General features: G+C 39.3%; 3 protein-coding genes across 5 annotated transcripts in view; 2 read left to right on the top strand and 1 right to left on the bottom strand.

The window, feature by feature from the left end:
• The window catches only part of mtmr2 (myotubularin related protein 2), a 13,020-nt gene extending 11,178 nt beyond the window's left edge, over window positions 1-1,842 (top strand). Inside the window, exon 17 of the mRNA XM_088920287.1 lies at window positions 1,777-1,842. The gene's annotated coding sequence lies outside the window, so the exon portion shown is untranslated. The remainder of the gene's footprint in view (window positions 1-1,776) is intronic.
• Window positions 12-10,236, bottom strand: cep57 (centrosomal protein 57). The gene is made up of 11 exons (XM_088920289.1): window positions 8,660-10,236; window positions 7,441-7,603; window positions 5,809-5,988; window positions 5,031-5,152; window positions 4,752-4,868; window positions 4,058-4,135; window positions 2,674-2,769; window positions 2,248-2,328; window positions 1,748-1,998; window positions 1,220-1,364; window positions 12-765 (listed from the first exon to the last, which is right to left on the bottom strand). Exons 1-11 carry the CDS (start codon window positions 8,708-8,710, stop codon window positions 538-540), a joined length of 1,512 nt encoding a protein of 503 aa, XP_088776415.1. The 5' UTR covers window positions 8,711-10,236; the 3' UTR covers window positions 12-537.
• On the top strand, window positions 9,844-19,072 carry fam76b (family with sequence similarity 76 member B). 3 transcript variants are annotated; one of them, XM_088920291.1, is made up of 10 exons: window positions 9,844-10,170; window positions 11,662-11,726; window positions 12,628-12,682; window positions 12,876-13,031; window positions 14,614-14,804; window positions 15,329-15,376; window positions 15,462-15,539; window positions 15,895-16,027; window positions 16,761-16,862; window positions 17,494-19,072. In XM_088920291.1, the coding sequence occupies exons 1-10, from the start codon at window positions 10,084-10,086 to the stop codon at window positions 17,581-17,583; spliced, it is 1,005 nt and encodes a 334-aa protein (XP_088776417.1). In that variant the 5' UTR covers window positions 9,844-10,083; the 3' UTR covers window positions 17,584-19,072. The 3 variants fall into 3 exon arrangements, with proteins under 3 accessions (XP_088776417.1, XP_088776416.1, XP_088776418.1); XM_088920290.1 differs by having other exon boundaries at window positions 9,847-10,170; window positions 15,892-16,027; XM_088920292.1 differs by lacking the exon at window positions 12,628-12,682 and having other exon boundaries at window positions 10,040-10,170; window positions 15,892-16,027.

Below are 19,072 nucleotides of genomic sequence, written 5' to 3'. Positions count from 1 at the left end.
ATTCTCAAAACTTTAATGTAAAAAATAAATACTTTATTTTAAAAAATGCTTGCAAGAATAACATACATACTGTAGGTAGAAACATTAAGCTCTAATCCAGATCAGACACGCATTAGAGCACCTCAAGGCATTTCTTTGTATTGTCAATAGCTAAAGGAAAGGGTCATGTTACAATTAGCAGTTGTGTAGCCCTGAGTGGCAGGGCACCGATCAAGTTAAAGACATCCATACTGTCAAGTAATTTCAGTTTACAATCGATATTCCTACCGCATCGGCCACAGGATTATGAAGATGAGTGAGCCAATCCTCTGCATCAGCCAGCAGAAAAACATGATTTAAAGGAAGAACATAAGATAAAGCACATGGACAACATTGGGCACCGATGTGTAGCAAGTCCATTTATCATTCTGTCCCATTAACCCTGGACAGTATGTAAAAACCAGCCTCAGCGGCCTGGATATTTGTGTGCAGCTGTAGCTACTTACTTGTCAGCATGGCTAACTGTAACTGACCGTGGCCCCCAGCTGGAAAGGCTCCTTAGTAATCCCAGCTGATGTGTTCCTTGCGCAGAGAGGTCTGCAGGCTTTGCATGTCCCTGAGCAGGCGCAGACTGTCCTTGCTCCTCTCGCCTGGCTTCGCCTTGACAGGCCCCGCCGCCCTCCCTCGCGTGGTGACTGTGGTGGTGACTTTCACCTCCCCGAGCTCACTCTGCTGCCCTCTGCCCTTACCCCCGTGCCTCCTGGCCTCCTTCTTCAACTTCTCCAGCTGCAACACACGCCAGAGACTACTCACGCCTTGAAATGGAAGACACTCCTGCACATGTCTAAGGTTTTATGTACTTAGAGCTTTCTATACTTTTGTTTCAATAATGCATCTTGACAATACAGGGTGTGCACGATGACAGGAACACTGGAAGACGGCCGTATTTAAGAGAACTGGCATCATTCAAGTGACAGTGAAAGCCACTCAGCAACACAATCTAATTTGGTTTTCTTAAGAAGAAATTTCACACATGCTCACATTTTCGTTTTTTTTTTTCTTGCAGGGTAGGCAAAAATGGAGATAAAGGAATACATTAAAATTTAAATAAGGATGTGTAATCTGCCTTACACAACAATAAAACTACCTGGTAGATCTATTTGTGGAGGCCAGTTAGAAGTCCATATTCCCTATAGTAAGTTGTAACACTCTTTATAACAGAAACTGTGGCAACTCAGACCTGCACTTGGTGCCTGCGCACTTTGGCGATCTGTTCCCCCTTGCTTTCCATCCTCTTGACCAGGGCCTCCAGCTCTCTCTCCAGATCATGGCGCAGGTGGTCTGACCGAACCTCCTGAATCTGCTTAACTAGTTCCTGATGCTCACTGCCAGAAAGACAAGACAACTTTAATAGTCAGTTCTAGGTCTGCATATGCAAAAATGACTATCAAGTAATAAATCTTTCAGCTACCATCTTTAGGTAATTAACATAGCACATATTTTTGTTAGTATTCCAGTCCTGGAAAATAAGAAATGAAAATTAACTACTGAGGAAGCAAAATAAAGCTGATATATGTATTATGATGAATATAAGCCTATGACATGCGCATGGTCTAAGCCTCAGGATTTCTTACTTTGTACAGGAACCACTTCTTTGTAGAGATTTTTTATGACCCACAATACCCAAGAGGTCTTGAAAACCATGCAGGAAATGGGCTCAGAAAAAAGCAGCACCACAGAAATAAATCATCTTTCAAAGTGCACTTACAAGCTCATATGTCCAAACTCGTCCTGCAGTGCCAGAAGCAGCTCTGACAGTTCTTCACTGCAGGAGGAAGAGCTACTGCTGGAGCTGCGATCTGGCTTCCTCCTGTTACCAGAAGCGGACCCTGAGGAAGACTTCCCTGCCAGCGGCGTCTCACTTAACACCCGGTCATTACATAGCTGTCGGTTGTGCTGCTTCATGAGGTGCAAGACATGCTGGACATTGGCTCGAACAGAATGACTGGAGCCTGTGGACTAGACAGAGAGCAAGTAGACAGCAGGGTGTTGACGGGGGCAGGGGTCAATAACTTTTTTTACAGCTGTACAAAATACAGCCCTATTTAGGAATTCATCTGTTTATCTACATTGAACAATGTACACTGTACATTGCTTCCTGTGCATAGAATTCCCTTCTTTATATATGCATAACGTGACTAACAGAACCTTAGAAATTGTCCTAGACTGAAAGTATTATAAAAAAAGGAACATGCAGGTTAATCTTACCTTTCCTGCCACAAAAGGCACGTCCCCCAGGCTGAGTCTGTAATGAGGCTGAGTGTGTGAGTATTGTTGCTGTTGGGGCTTCTAGTGGAGAGAGTAAAATATTTGTCATTCTGATTTCTTCAGACTACATAGGTGTGCAGATCTGAGGTACTAATGGAAACTAAAAATAAATGCACTTACGGAGGTGAAGTGCACGAGGAACTAAAAGCTTCTGAATGGTTAGAAAAAGGAATTAAGAGGATTACATTAATAGTTTGCCATCGCAATGCTAAAGTGCATTAAAAATCCCACCTAAATCAGTACTGTACAAGATTTTCATTATTTAAATCAGCTTTCCTCTCTGAAAATATTAAAGAAACAGCAGTCTCCAATTTTAATTTGCATGTAGAGAAAGCCAAGAAAAGCAAAGCCTTGTGTGATCCTTACTTTAGCTCCCTTTTTCTTCTTTGTTTTTGTCGTCTTGTGAGGGAGGGGAGACACGGACTGAAGCAAGATTCGATTGGCCTCCAGCCCCGACTGCAACTGGGGAGAAACACCCATGTGATGTTGTAATTATAATAGGATTCGTCCAGATTTCGGATTTGGCATTACAGTATGCAGTACTAACGCATTATAGTGCTTGCTATTGTAGGAGTCCTATTTGAGCACTCAATATCACAAAAAGTGTTAAATTAGGGATTTTCATGAAGTGCTATCTTCCACATTTTAGCGTTTCAGTAGTTCAGAAACAGAACAAAAAAGTATCAATATATTTTGTGTGACCGATGATGGACAGAATCTACTATGGCTTCCTTCTTTATACAGTAACACCACCAATAACACCATGTTCGTGATTTCGCCTATATGAGCTAAATTATTTTATTTGCGGACAAAATGCACATATTTGTGGACTGCGCAGTAGGAGAGTAAATGCGGGCACCCACTTCCGCAGCACTTTCATCTCGCATATCTTCTTCACCTAAACTAGTAAAGGCATAGCTTGGTTAACAAACAGATAATAACACCATTGCTTAGTTATTCATTTTGATATGAAACACTAGATGTCCATTGCCTGTAGATCTGTCATGAGAGTAGTCCCCTGTATGTGAGCATTATGCTGCAAAATAAAAACAATTAAATTACAAAAAAACCCTCAGTGGTCCCCTAAGTTTATCAGTTATCTCTAGGAAAAGGTTAACAAAGAAATAAAAAGAAGACAGGGAATTTGACAAACTACAGGAGCAGGAGAGTGTGACTACAGCTGCCTCTCCATCCACACCCCCACCTCCAGCCAGCAGCAGGCAAAAAACCCTTTTATCACCAGCCCCTGCTGTTTCCACAGTATGTGCAGTGCTGTATACTTAATTTACTTTCTGGTCTGTTCCTACTTTGCTGTAATAAACTTTATTACAGTACGGTAGTGCAGCACTTCTAATAGGAATAAAAACAATGTGCAAAGCAAACGTGTTCTACTAAGAATAGAGTATAATACTCTAGAGTATAGAGTATAATACACTAAGCGATCTACGTTGTTTGCAAGTGCAATAAAAAATTATAGGGAGAAAACAACTTTTAATTTTACAGTATCAATTTTCATTAAAAATACTACCAATAAATATTTTTTCTGGAACATTTAATAGTTATAACAAAAATATTTCTACTGAAATGCCTGTTTCGCAAGTCCCTGAATGACACCCTGGCTTTCCCCATGAGGCCTTCAGTCTGGCCTTGGGGAATTCCCCATCCTCAGAGACTCTGAGGTGCCTATCCCTGGCGAATACCGTATGTTGCTAACAGGACACCAGAGCACTGTGTCGTGGCTTGGCTTTACCTGCGCCGCTTTCTCCTGAACCAGCTTCCTCTCATGCTCTTCTTCCCGCAGCTTTTGTTCCAGTTCCCGGATTTTATTCTAAACCGGATAAAAAATTCCAGAAGCTGAGCATGGGCACGCATCCTAAAGAGGAAGCAGAAAGGGTCCCTTTTCCCACCCACCCATTTTCTAACCTCTTCGTCCGCTTCAGGGACTTCAGGGCAGCTGGAGTCTATCCCAGCAAGCAGTGGGTGCGGGGCATGGTACAGCACTGACGGGACACCAGTCCGACTCGGGGCACACAGAGGCACAGACATGCACACATTAGCTCAGACCAGAGCTAATCTTCCCAGAAACCAGTTAACCTACCAGTATGTCTTTGGACTGTGGGAAGAAACTGGAGCAGCTGGAGTAAACCCATGCACACATGGGGAGAACATACAAACTCAATTCAAGTCCAGAATTGAACCCAGGGCCCCAATACTGCACCATTGTGCCACCCCGGTCCTTTTTTATTTACAGAACAATCCAGTGATAATAGAATAGTCTCCTATTTTTAGATATAGATAATATCACCCTACAAAACTTATAAATGTAACTTATGAACAATACAGTAAATATTGCATATAATGTATATAATGAACCATGTTGAGCCACTGTATGAAAAACAGTCTTAAATAACTTCTTATTTAAAATCTTAAATAAGAGGTTATACCTCTGCCAGGTTCTGAGTTTCAGTCAGCTTCAGGTACTCCTGTTCCAGGAGGTCCAACTTCTCAAACTTGGACTGAACATCTGAGTGGTCAGCAGACCTCTCTCTTTCTAAAGATGCCTGCGAAAGGAACGCAGTTTCAAAGTCAAATGTAAATGGTAAACTATGATTTAAACATATTTTGAAGGCTATCACATTCACACCATGTTTCCAAATCTGTTACATAAAATAACAGTTATTTAGGGAGAATATGATGTCTATTTTCTGCATTATTACGGCTACCTGTTTCTTCAGCACAGCTGTTCTCTCGGCCTCTGCATTGCGAACCATCTTCCTCATGTACTCCAGCTGTTTTTCCAGAAGGTTACAGCGAGATTCGGCTGCTGCCAGCTGCGTCACCAGCTCTGACCAACAGGACAACCGAAAGGGCCACAATCAACTATTACAAAATCATTACACTTTTAAAAAACTCTCCCAGCTGCAATACAATTACAACAGCTACATAATAGTATCTATTGAGAACAAATACACTTTAGTAACCTGTGGTTTTCAAAATGTTCATTATTTTCCCTGCTGTACACAACAGGAGCTATATATTTTCCATTATGTGTGTTCAGAGTTCAAAGTTCAGAGCACTTGTTCGGCTTGTTTGCATTCATCGCAATCAATCGGATATACATGTAACACATGATATCACTGTAGATCAGCAAGCGTCTGAACATACTCAGCCCTTTTAGGTTTTACTCAGTACTTTGGGAAAGATCTTAACTTTCTTGGCATTTTGTTGGCCTTTGATAATACACGCCACAGAATCATTCACAAGAAAATAAGTTATTTGAAACTTTTTACGGCCTTTCGGGGGAGAGATATCCTAACAAAGCCAGTGAATTGAAAAGTGCTGAGATGCTACACTAGGATCTATGAAAAATGATGACAGATGATGTGATAGCATTATTCAGTGTATAGAATAGCTGCCATGGACTTACTAGCCCATTCTCCTCTTCACACTTTATGTAGACTGCAATAAGAGGGAGATGGCTGGGGTTTTTTTGTCACCCACCCTGGTTGTGACGGGTGGCCTGAGTGTGGCTGCTGTCAGCGGTCTCTCTCTCGCGCTCCAGCACCTTCTTGTACCGGGAGGTCTCCCGGGAGAGGTGCTGCAGGTTCTCCTCCGCCTGGGCCCGCTCCAGCTCCAGTCGCCGAATCTTCTCCTGCAGGTTCTTCAGCGCAGACAGGATCGCTAGGCAAAACACCAGAGGTGTGGGGAACCCGCGCGTGAACAGGGGAAGGCAGGCAGCATCTCACAGGCTTGACTCAGCCCGTCCTACGAAAGCATAAAAAGCACACGCGTGCAGCGCTGCACTCAAAGCTTTAGTCAAGAGTGGGTCAACACTTGCAGCACAAGACCGTTTCAATTTTCTTTTGGGTAACATGCACAGAACAGACCACCATATTCTTGTAGTGCAACTTACTAAACCGCACTTCAAGCCTATGAGACCTTTCTGTGAATAATAACATGTCCAGCAATCCAAGGAACTGTCTTAGGATGTTTAATTTAATAGACAGCAAAAGATTTTTTTTGATGAATGCCCAATGCCTGGTTTCTGGCTCGGCCCTGGCCAGAGACTAGCGAACTGGAAAAAGGCTGGCTCATAGCAGATCTTTTGAATAATTTCCTATTAAAATTATTCTGACATCTCTTCATAAACTATGCATCTATTACTGTGCTGTACTTCACACATTGAACATAAAAGGGTACCCCACCTCATTTTATACCCTAAAGGGGATAAGGTTGCACACTTGTCTTTCTTGCCAGTTACCAAATAATAGATTAAGAGTTCTAAGCATAGTTTTAATTTTGGTCACTGGAATACTTGAAGAATACTGTATATGTCCGGACTGAGAACTAGTTAATAGCTAAATTAAAGTCAACCCCAACTGCTTTCATACTTTGACCTTTAACATTTCAGCATGCATGCAACGTGCATAGCAGAAGAGCTTTTTCATCAATAATTAGTAACTGAGCATTGTTCCCTGGTAAGAAAAGTCTGAAATATTTATGTCATCATGACAAGCTGAGCCTTTAATTTAATTGTACACTGAGCTGGACAGAAATTACTCTGCACTGCATAGGTAGTGCATAGGTTTGTTTAACTCCGTGAATGTCCCAGATTCACCAGTAGACTTCACTTTCAATGTATTCAAACAAACAAAAGCCAAAGAAGAACAATGACTGTTTCCCATCTGTGTGATTCAGTACATTTCTTACCAGTTCCCAAAATGCACTGTGAAACCATTCTTTATCTTTGTGATCTGAACAGATAATTATGATGAGGGGTCAAAACAGAAGCCTTAGAGTAGTGGTTCTTAACCTTTACTGCAGCCTGCACCCCTTATCAAAAATCACTGAAGTAGGTCAGTTCTTTAAACCTTAGATATACCATAACTATAGAAAGAGACAGAATCATACTGTATAGTTCTAATGTATATAGTTCTATATTGAAGAATACCTGAAAAACCACACTTTTTTAAGTTTACTGATGAAACAAAGTAGTCATACATATGTGCCTGTACTTAGCGTTCTCAATGTTTACCTTGTAAAACATATTGCGCACCCCAGGCTAAGGACGACGGCATTAATTTAACAGTTGATGATGAGCCAATAGGATGCACTGAGAAAAGAAGAGAGTACCTGCACTACTACTCTCAGGGTAGGCTTTAACAGGCTTGTTAGGAGACCGGCGAAGGCTGGAGTTGAGGAAGGGCCGGTCAGAAGGGTAGTCGGTGTACGAAGGCAGGGACACAGTGTCCGACATCATGGGCCCCCGTGAACGTCCCATCAGCCGATCCTGCAGCTGGACAACATGAGTCCCCTTCAACTGACAACCCCACCTCTACAGAACAGCATGTTCTCTCTGCACAGTACACAAAACGTCTGCCGAACACTTACAAGACCAACACACACGGGGTTCTGTAGGAATAAGGCTGCCATTCATTAAACCCCATAGTTAAAATCTGCATTACTCACTACAACTACAAAGATATCTAATATAATGAACTTCCCAATTAAAGGTACAGTTTAGATTATTCTTCATTAATACATAGCCTGCTACACTTATTTTCTGCATCTTCTTCCAATTTTAAGGAAGTATTTAAGGGTAAGATTGTTACTTTCCATGACAAATTACATTCTGCTAAACAATACTGTAGGCTCTTACATGCTTAAAAGCAGATTCCAAGAAATAATCATGGAAAGGGAAATTCATAGAGAATATAGTTCTGAAGCCCACTAAGATTAACAGTCTATGAAAAACAGATACGTTTTCATGACATACATTTTCTTTTTTAATGAAATAAAAATGATTTTTTTTGCATTTAGTCATCATATTTAAGGAAAGAGAATAAATATCCATTCAATTCCACAGAGAGGCCAATATGTTGCAGTATAAACGTTCCCTGTAAACGACAGACGTTCCCCACAGTGCAGAGGAAATATGAAAAGTGCTACTGTAAGATGTTAGCAATAGCAAAAATGTGCAACTTTTGAAATCTCTCTCTTACAAATTTTAATTCAACCATTACGTGAACTATTATGTTAAAACTGCAATCTACTGTAAACTAATGTTCAACTTTCTGTAAAGCGATTTGAGAGGCCACCTTTAAAGGCGCTATATAAAATAATATTATTATTAATGTGTTCTTCAAGCAGGTACGCACTCCATATTTTCATAATAAAACAAAGTTGTGGTTATGATATATTTCAGATTCCGTAATACAGGGTTCACGGTATAATTGTTGAAACTGTTAACAACGTTTATGAACAGAATACAACAACATCGGTGTAGGACTGCATCCTGCGTTTCATTTTTAAAGTATAGTAAGTATATTTAGAAAATACATCTTCATCATACCGTTTCTGGTGCGCCGGGAACTCCAGCTGCTACTGTCGTTTGTGTCGCCATTAAATATGCATTTTGTTTTAAATGATATGTTCCCTAGAGCCGCTTTTTTTTCAAGCGAACACAGCAAACACCCGCACCACTAATACACAGGAAGCAGTACTCTAGCGCGTAAAGGGCGTGTCTGGGCAACGCGATACGTCACAAGCGGGGCGTGGTGAACAAAACAATGGTCTTTAGACTGAAGTACAGTTACATTCTATTACTGTACGTTCAAGGTTGAGACTATTTTTAAGTATGAACAATTTATTAGCCTTTACGTTTATACAAAAACAATAATCTATATGATTAGATTTTGTGTATTTGGGGGAGGGGGTACATATTTATCTAGGTTATTTCCCTAGATTAATAACACAAGGGACATTGCTGGTTGGGAAAATTTACTTGTAATTTCACGTTTGCTCCATGACCTCTAAACAACCAAGAAAGAGAAAATAAAATTAAAAGCCATTATGAAATTGTCTTTAAAAATCCCGTATAAAACGTTTATCCGTGTCTTAGTTTAAAAAAATAAGCGTACATCTGCAATACCAAATGTATATACATCATATGGCAAAATTATGCATCACAGGTATCGCCAAACCAACCTTACTATTCTCACAAACACGGTAAAAAAAATATTGCATACGGTTGAAAATCTATTGAACTCAAGAGTTGTTTTGATTTTCCAGGTTAGAAATTTGATCAACCAGATTAAGCCTGACCCACGTAGACCCAACCAAAATGAGCAATTGTGACAGAAAAGAACGTTTATTGCTTGCCTTCTTTTAACATGGGATATTTAAAAAACCATCGGCCGGGTACTCTGCCCTCTGAGACACTTATTTGCTATTAAGTATGCTAAAATGAGGAAGCGCCTAAATCGAACTGAACGCGAGAAGTTCAACCTAAAAGCAGCAGCAGCAGCAGCAGCAGCAGCAGCAGCAGCAGCAGCAGCAGCAGCAGCAGCAAGCCTCCAAAACCCCTCCTCTACATGACTAACAAAACCATCGCGTAAGCAGGGCGTCTCATCTTTTAAAGGGGAGTCCACCGCGAGCTCCCATTGGCTGCAGCCATTCAAAACCTAGATTCCCGCCCACAGGGGGGTGACGGCGATTGGCTGGGCTGCCCTTCCTTTGTGGTCGTGAGCAGCATCCGGTCCGAGTGACGCCGCGGAAACAAAAAAAAGAAAAAAGAAAAAATGAAAAAGCTGGGAAGAGCATAAAACTCCCTTTATTTTTTTTGTACACTGGATATTTGTAATAGAAAAAATTATCCCTATGTAAAAGTGTCGCCTTTAAAAACTTTAAAGAGGACGCGATTTTTTTAGAACACTTTTTCCCCTTTAAAAATATATAGCTAGCTACATTTTTTTTTGCCTTTTTGTTTCTTTAAGAATGGCTACTACGGCCCTGTACGCGTGTACGAAGTGTAACCAGCGGTACCCCTTTGAAGAGCTTTCGCAAGGACAACAGCTGTGCAAGGTTTGAAAATGTTCTGTCCCCGCATTCCCCGTGAACACCCGAGTGTCTCCTGACGCTTGTGTGCAAGAGAACTTGCGTTCACCACGGCAAGGGGCAGCTCCGTTTCCGCTGCGATTGTGCTAGCGGTTGTTTCCATCATTATGGCATGGTCAAGATTATATAAGATAATTGTGCACTGTAGGCAGTTCTGCAATGCTTGTAAGACACTTAGAAAATCCATAAAGGCGGCCTTGTACCACGAACAGCGAACAATGAGGCAAGAAGAGAGAGCCCACGTATGGTTTACGGAGGCAGGAATAAAATGCACGAGCCTTGCTTTCCACACTTAGGCTGGCTTTTCCCCCGGCACAAACAGATTCACGAAAACATTGCTGATTAGCCTTATTTTGGGGGGGGGGGTTAACCTTTGAAATTGTGATTCGGTTACTTTTCCCAACTTTATTTAACGAGGTAAAATGTGAACCGTGGGGGTTAAAATGCATCTCTTGAAGGTGGTCGTTGTTCGTGTAATGGCCAAATGCCCCCCACTGCGAGTGAGCTAGCAAAATACTGCCCTTAAAATAAAAAAAAATAAAGTTATTGGCTGGGGGGAACGAAAACCAAATCGCAAAGACCAGTGTTTCCAGTCACCCTACTGCCTTACAGAGCGCTGCAAACACTGCGCTATTTAACCAGATAACCAGAGGAGAAACGCCGCTGGTTAATCTTAAATTTTAAGTGATAATTTGAGATTGTTACTGGCTGCTGATTGTTAATTTAATGGCGGGGGGAATTAAACGTGCATCTGCGTTTGTGGGGGACCACAAAAGGAATTGTGTGGTAATCATGAATAGTATCTGTGCTTAAACTGAGTTTCCGCGGACTGTTTTCTACCATTTGTTTCATGTGAAGCATTGCAAGTAGATTTGTTCGACAAATTAACGGCTGGTAGCATAAAACAAGCTAACATGTTTATTATGAGGGAAACATGCATTGAATTGTCTGTTTTGTACTTCTCCCTTTAATGAAAAATCAAGCAACAGTTGCAAAATTGACCCTTTGGTCTGGTCCAGGGAGGTTCAGTCCTAGTCCTGGAATTAAAAAGGTAAATGAGCTGGTTACTGGCTTTAACAGCTCTTAACTCTAGGTCTTTAACTAGCTCTTTCAAAACATGGAGTCACCACAGCCCATCAGGACCAAGACTGGACACCCCTGATCTGGTCTATCCATCCATCCATTTTCTAACCTCCTCTTCCAATTCAGGGTTAAGTGGGGACCTGGGGCCTATTTTGGCAAGTACAGGGCGTAAGGCCATCTCCGGGCAGACACACGCATTCACACAAGGGTCAATTTTCCCAGAAACCATTTAACAGTACTTACTACTCTGCCACTGTGCCACTCTTTGATCTAGCCTTATCTAAAATAAATGTATAGAACTACGTAAAACATTTAGGTCTATACTGAAATACTTTTATTGCTCATTTGAATGTATATGTGTTTGTTAATTTGTAGGAGTGCCGGATAGCACATCCAATTGTGAAATGCACTTACTGCAGGTCGGAGTTTCAGCAGGAGAGGTGAGACACCGTTGTAAAAGATACCCACTACTCTTCTTACCGCTTGCATGAGTGTTCCTAAGGATGGGCCTATGTGGCATTCTGCAAGATACCTTTGGTATACAAATATGCATGGCTTGGATTAAAAGCAGAAAAACTAGGTCTCTATTCTTGCAGTAGTTCTTGAAAGAGAGACTTCACATAACTACCTTTTGGTTAAAGTACATACTGATATAGAACAAATATTTGTTTAAAAGTTGCCCCTGTCCTGGGGACCTCTCGGTGTGTACAAAGTTTTACATTACATACAGGTACAAAAGGAAACAATAGATATGTTACAAGGCAGGCACGGTACTGCGTGTGTGTAGTTACTGTGCAGCTGTGCTCAATGCTCAATGCTTTTCCTTTCAAAGCACAGCTTTATTTCAATACTACACTGTAAAAAAGTTAAGAGACATGTTTTGCCAATAATCAGTGTAGATAGTAACAAATTTGCACCCAGGGTGTATACTTCCATAATGGGAGGCCACAGTGTGTTTAGTTTTTAATCTACCAGGGCTTTTGCCTGTCCAGTTCAACTGATCGTTATTTGAAGTCCTCTTAGTAAGGCACTGCCATTCCAGAGAGGCCTATAAGACATGCTGGATTACCTTGCTCCAGGACTGAACTTTTGAACCCCTAACAGTCACTACTTTTTATTCCTTTTGTTTTGATTGAAGGGGTGGTAGTGCAGGAAGCATCCATTTGTATTCTAGTTTTGAGTTATAGATAATCTTGTACACCTGGCTGAAACCAGCCTCTCTCCATATTTGTTCAATGCATGTAAGCACTTTACCATATGTTACTGGTTGTACTTTGACAGATGTTTGTGATTTAAATGCAGCTGTAATGTATATGTACATTTTAATTTTTTTTTCTGCAGCAAAACAAACACAATTTGTAAAAAGTGTGCGCAGAACGTGAAACAGTTCGGGACGGTAAGTGTTTTTGATGATTCAGTATAAAAAAACCTGCTCTTCAGTGTTGTCTGATACACTGCACAATTACAGAAAAAATGATGTATTAAGTAACTAAAGGACATTTTATGTATTTATATTCATAATAATTTCCTTAATCAATGTTGTTCTCAGTCTACATGTGTGTATTGTTTTTAATCTCTTTGTGTTCCAGCCCAAACCTTGTCAGTACTGTAACATAATTGCAGCCTTCATTGGAACCAAGTGTCAACGTTGCACAAACTCAGAAAAGAAGTATGGCCCTCCACAGACATGTGAACAGTGCAAGCAGCAGTGTGCCTTTGATCGCAAAGAGGAAGGCAGGAGAAAGGTATTGGAATGGATTGGTATTACTTGCCATTTTGTGCTTTCACAGGTCCTGGTACTCCAGATCAGCCTTTTCTTATGCACTGAGAACAGTGCATTTTATGTCCATCATGTTGTTCTGGCAGTTAAAGTAGAAGTGGTCTTAATCTCCATCTCAGATTACAACAGGACTCATTCACACTGCCTCCTTCTCACAATGTGTATTTAGGTGGAGACAGCTGTAGTGTAGTTTCAGATTTACTCCCTCATTTTTTTTGTACATCTTTTAATCTGTTTTGTTTTTATGCTCATGTGTTTTATTTTTAATCTGTTTTTTTCCCTGTATTTTCCTTTTTATGCAGTCCGCTGTAGTTTCTTCTCAGGTTTCTTAAAATATTTTTTAAGAACCTGTGCATTCACTTTCATTGACTCAAGTTTCCATGGGATCTCAGCCACGGCTTAATTTTTTAAACTTAGATAAAGGTTAATGAAGTAATTTATGAATGTTTTGTCAGTTGATCATCTTCTGCTCTATAAATTCTGCTACCAACTTCAAAAGAGATTGTTCCATCTAGGTGGAAAATGGGTAATGTTGTCAAAACTAAGGGACCCAGTTTCCAGTAATTTCTCAATTGAATTCCTCTCCACAAAATGATCTTTCAGGTGAGCTTTGGCACCTTGGCTGGATGTTTTTGATTGTTGTGCAGGAAAGATGTTTAAAGTTCTCCTCTCTTCATATACCCCAGATTTCTCTAAGATGTACTTATGTAGTACTGTACTGGAATCTCTTAAATTTTAACCATCCTATAACTTCAAATATGCTTTATTAAAATCTGGTGTAAAAGAAGCCATCCTGGTAAACAAATGGCTGGTTTGCTTTTCTCATGCAGAGCTCTATGCTTTACATTCAGGTTTTAAATATCAGAATGGACAAATAGCAAAGTACATTTTGAGTATGTTATGAGTGTTAATAGTGCATTAGGTAGAGTTTTTCCAATCAGGGTATTAGTTCCTTAATTTACTAAATGTGTGTTTTAGTCTTTTCTTGACTTTGTTTTAAATAGATTCTTTCATAAGAGAAATCTGCAAAAGACTAGAAGCTACTTCTTCTGAGTTCAGGCAGTTATTTTCATACTTACTAAAGATTTGCTACAATTGAGAAGAGGTATTTTAGCCTGTTTTACACGTGTGGTTCCATGATCAAAGAGCATCACCTGCTTCTTGATTATATATTGAAGCTCTTATTAGGATTGCTATTGTGTGGAATATGTCTGGCAATACCCTTATGATTTTGTGTTTCAGAAAGTATTAATTCTTAAATGTTTTATGGATGAAATGTATGTGATTTAAACAACACAATTGCCTTTTAAAATGTACATTTAAGATTATTTTTTATTTAACCTGACTTAATTTGCATATATGTTTGGATAACATTTGAGATTTGTAACTATATTGCTCAGGTGTTGGCATTTCAGTAGATGACAGGACCTTTTTTGTCATCCTTTTTTGTATTTCTTGCCACATTTCTCAACTTACATATTTATTTCTTGATTTTTCTTCAATGGTGTCCCTGAAGGGCGTTGCATTCATGACTATACGTTCTACAGGTGGATGGAAAGCTGCTGTGCTGGCTATGCACCCTGTCATACCGACGTGTCCTGCAGAAGACCAAGGAGCAAAGGAAAGGGCTGAGCTCCTCACACTCCAACTCGTCCTCCCTGACGGAGAAGGACCAGCACCATTCCAGACACCATCATCATCACCACCACCATCACCATCGGCACAGCAGCTCCCACAAGTATGCAGCTAGCGCTTCTCTAGAGGTTTTCTTATTGTCTTGTTTGAAAATAGTCTGCAGCCTGTACACAGATTGACACTAAATCAAACTGGGCAATTCATTGTGACAAACCGATTGCTGTACGTCAACATGATAACATACTAGCCGATTGCAGATCTCCTGCTATCAAAAAAGTTAACTAATTCGAAAAACATTGTAGTTTGTCAGAAATGGTGTGTTCAAAAATAGGACAGGTCAAAAGAACCTTATGGTTTTTTTCCTCTTGTCACTTTTATGTGGCATGCATGGTAAAAATATGTGATGCCGTGTTCATACAGAACAAAAAAATGTCACGAGTTTAGTTGCAAAACACCATGTTTTTACAGTTGTATTGCCTCTTGCAAGTGATGTTTTTCATGGTTAGTGTCATGTAACTTTGTGGTTCAAGGGTGTAAAAAACTTCTAGAAGAGAGTGATGTAAAAGTACTGTAGCGCCTGCATCCACCTTAAACATGAAAAATGTATCTTGTGTGCTCCTGTACTAGACTGAGCAGCCTCAGCCCAGAGCAGGACCAGGGACTTTGGAAACAGAGGTATGTAATATTGTAATATAAATTATCCAGTAAGTATTATACTGCAAACGCTAGGGAATAATAACTCTTGTTCCTTTTTTCACAGCCATAAATCATCTTCAATCCAGAATGAAACTCCAAAGAAGAAACCAAAACTAGAAACAAAGCCATCTAATGGAGACAGGTTTGTTTTCTGCATTTCCAAGATCAGTGTGCACATTTATTTCCTGCTTTGTTAGAAGCTGCCACTCATTGTTTCGATATTTTATTTGGAATAGATCTATGATTAATTTATTGTGAAAAAAGAGACAGTTTCCCTAGAGGTTCAAATACATGTCCTATGAGAAAGCATGATTCTGTTAAAAAATCTGTTTGAAAAATTAGAGATGCATGTTGTGAATTGGGGAAAACCCATCCAAGCAAAAGGATTTGAACCAGCTGTTTTTCCCAAATAAAGCTCTGTCAAAGGTGATATTGTGAAAAGAAATGTTTTGACTTTGTATTTCTTTTTTTTTTTACTTCCCACTTGTATTTAGTAGTTCCATTAACCAGTCCCTGGACTCTGGAGGAACAGATAATTTTATTCTCATCAGCCAGCTGAAGGAGGAAGTGATGTCCCTGAAAAGACTACTACAACAAAGAGATCAAACAATATTGGAAAAAGATAAAAAGGTAAAATACGTGTTACTCTTAGCTAAGTATTTTAACACTGTTAAGTTTGTGGGTGTACCACTTACATTTTAATACAGTGCTAAATTTGTAAGCATATTGTGCCATATTGCCTCAAAGTTAAATTTGTCTTGAAGAATGTACGAGGCTGTTTAGTCTACTTTACTTCTATGGTTTCTAAGTCAATTATGCAATATCTCTGCCAGCTATTTCTTGAATGATTCTATTAAGATTGTTTTAATAATATTGTTAAGCAGTTTTTCCCTGATACCATTCACTCTTTAAAGAAAGAAGTGACAAATATTTTCACACTGCATATAATCTTAGTTTCCAGTTCATCCCTCTGTGTTTGTTTCATATGCATTACCCCTGATGTAGTCTTCAGTTACCAGCACCTTTCATGTGATTACATACTTGTAACAAGTACTCTTTCTTTATTCTGTGCTTGATTCCGTTCCTTTAATCTATGTAAGACCTTTTTAGGACAGGAATTAATCATTTCCCCCCTTTGAAAACATTCCAAAATTGTAGCCAAAGGGTGACCATTATTGGGCACAATTGTAAGTGGAAACTTACCCATGTATCGTACAATTTAACTTTTCACCATATACCCAATTCATTTAATGCTTCTCTGCACTAGATTTATGCGTGATTGATGTAGACATTTTTCTCCATACAAACAACTTAATCATTGTGATAAGATGTTTCCTCAGTGATTTGTTTTGGTTCCCCCCAGCTTACTGAACTTAAAGCTGATTTTCAGTATCAGGAGTCTAATATGAGAGCAAAGATGAACAACATGGAAAAAGCACATAAAGAAGCCATGGAACAGCAGCAGGTAGGGATTTCTAATAGTAATACTATTAATAATCATTCCATTTATATGCCTATTTCTTACCAAAAACATATACACATAGAAGACACCCACTTCATCCATCTCTGAAGTGCAGCACCCACACGGGTAACACATGGGAGCCATTCTGCAGATCAGGAGGAGAAGTGAGAAATTGCTTTAGCAGTTCAATTAAGGGGAAAATTATATTTAGCCAGAACACCAGGGCTAGTATCCATACAAGCAGGGCCATGAGCTATTAAATAACCCTGGAATGACCTCAGTTTAATGGCTTGTCCGAACAATGACACAACTAGACCATGGTGTTGTACTGAATCCACTGGTCCAAGAACATGGATTTCCCATGCCTGTATTGACCAGGCCCAGCCTTGCTCAGTTTTTGAGATCTGATGAGATCTGGCTACAAAGTTGGAACCTCTTACAGAGGGGTATGTAGAAATAATTGATCAGAGCAGACAAGTAGGGTTTTCAGTATCACTAGCCCCTTTTCAGTAAGACTATCTTCTTCTCACACACTTAAATTGCATTGAAAAATTCAATCTTTAATATGCTTCTTAATTAAAAAAACATTTTCAATAATATTTGCAATATTTTACTTTTTTTACTTCCATTACAGGCAAAGAATCGAGAATTGCTTAAACAAGTTGCTGCTCTCTCAAAAGGTAAAAAATTCGAGAAGACTGGGAGCACACTGCTGTCTCCTTGAATATGAAAATACAAAGACCTCACATAAAAGAGTGTAAAGTTGTCCCCTCTAACACTGTGAAGACCTGAAATTGAACTGATTTTTTTTTCTTCCTCCTTCAGGATCACAGTAAAGATCTGACTATTACACCTGCACACATAGGACAGTTTTAGGCAATGTAAAAATCCTTTTATTTTCTGGACAGAGAAACACTATGGCAATAAAACCAGCTTTTAAGAACAAAACTACTTGAATTGTGACTGAGACAGTTTTCATGTTCAGTTGCCTCCATTTTGGTGAACCAGTATGAAGCGTTTTTTTGTTCATTCTGAGAGATTTGTACAGTCTGCTCTTATAAAAAAGATTATCCAAATATCTACAAATGCAGAGGTTCAGTTTCTTAAATAAAATCTGACTAAGTGAGGTTGATTAAAAAATGCATTTTTCTGAGCAAGCAAGCTATCTTGATTATGACTTGTAAGTACCCTTCAGACATGTTGACGGTTGTGATATTAGAAATGTTTAACATTCAAAATCTTATCACTCCAATAATGCAAGCAAACAAAATTTAGGCTGTCAGTTTTTCATGAGGCACTGGGTAATGTATAAAGTTTGTTGCAGGACTATTGCAAATTATGGAGATTTTCCTGCAACATTTTTAAGTTATTCCAATTTTGCATATTAAAATAGCAGAAACTTTCATTTTTTAAATGTGGGTGTAAATGCATAAATATTATTTTTTAATAAATCTAATTATTTGAAACTTTCTCCTCGGGACAGTGCACATTTGAACATGTATACAGTATAGAGCTAACATCACACCTTATTTGTGGTTATGAACTGTGTGTAAATGTATAATTTGCTTCTACTTCACTGATGAAGCAATGAAGCCAGGGACATGCTTCAGAATTCCAGCCCCATGTAGTAGAAAACCTTCATGTATTCTTATTGGTGGGCATCAAAGTGATGTCTGTCAAAGGAGAGAGTGGAGGATGTTGTATATCCTTCAGGCCGGGTGTCTGTTAAAAGTTTTTTTTAAATTAAAAGTTTGGAACTCTTTTAAGATGGGCTTTTTATTTTTTTTAATTTTTTGTAACCTATTTTATAACTTGAAAAATTCCACCCGTCCCTCACAGCACAGTGGAACGTGATGTTTGGCGTGACATTTTACATTCTTGTGGGGAAAAAAAAATCGTATATTGCATGACACAGCTGTGAGGGGTAAGGTGCTCTCATGTACTGTATCGTACTTTTAGAAAGATTTCAAATCAAGTGTAAAATTACTTTGGACAGTCAAGGCCTTTGTGTATTTTAAACTTGTCACTTGTACGGTTTCTAGTAAGTATATGTAAGGCTATTAATATATCTAGAATATGCTTTTAAAGACACATGTATTTCACTTTTTACAGCTCTGGACTTAAAGGAAAACTGTACTTGCACATGATGTACGGTTTCACTTTTGTACTTTTTCAAACCCAATGTTTCAAAATATTAAATCTTGGAAAATCAC

Source organism: Atractosteus spatula, chromosome 7 (assembly GCF_055471065.1).
Source record: "Atractosteus spatula isolate fAtrSpa1 chromosome 7, fAtrSpa1.hap1, whole genome shotgun sequence".
NCBI lineage: Eukaryota > Metazoa > Chordata > Actinopteri > Semionotiformes > Lepisosteidae > Atractosteus > Atractosteus spatula.
Note: the sequence above shows the minus strand (reverse complement) of the source record. Positions and strands in the feature narration are given on the sequence as shown.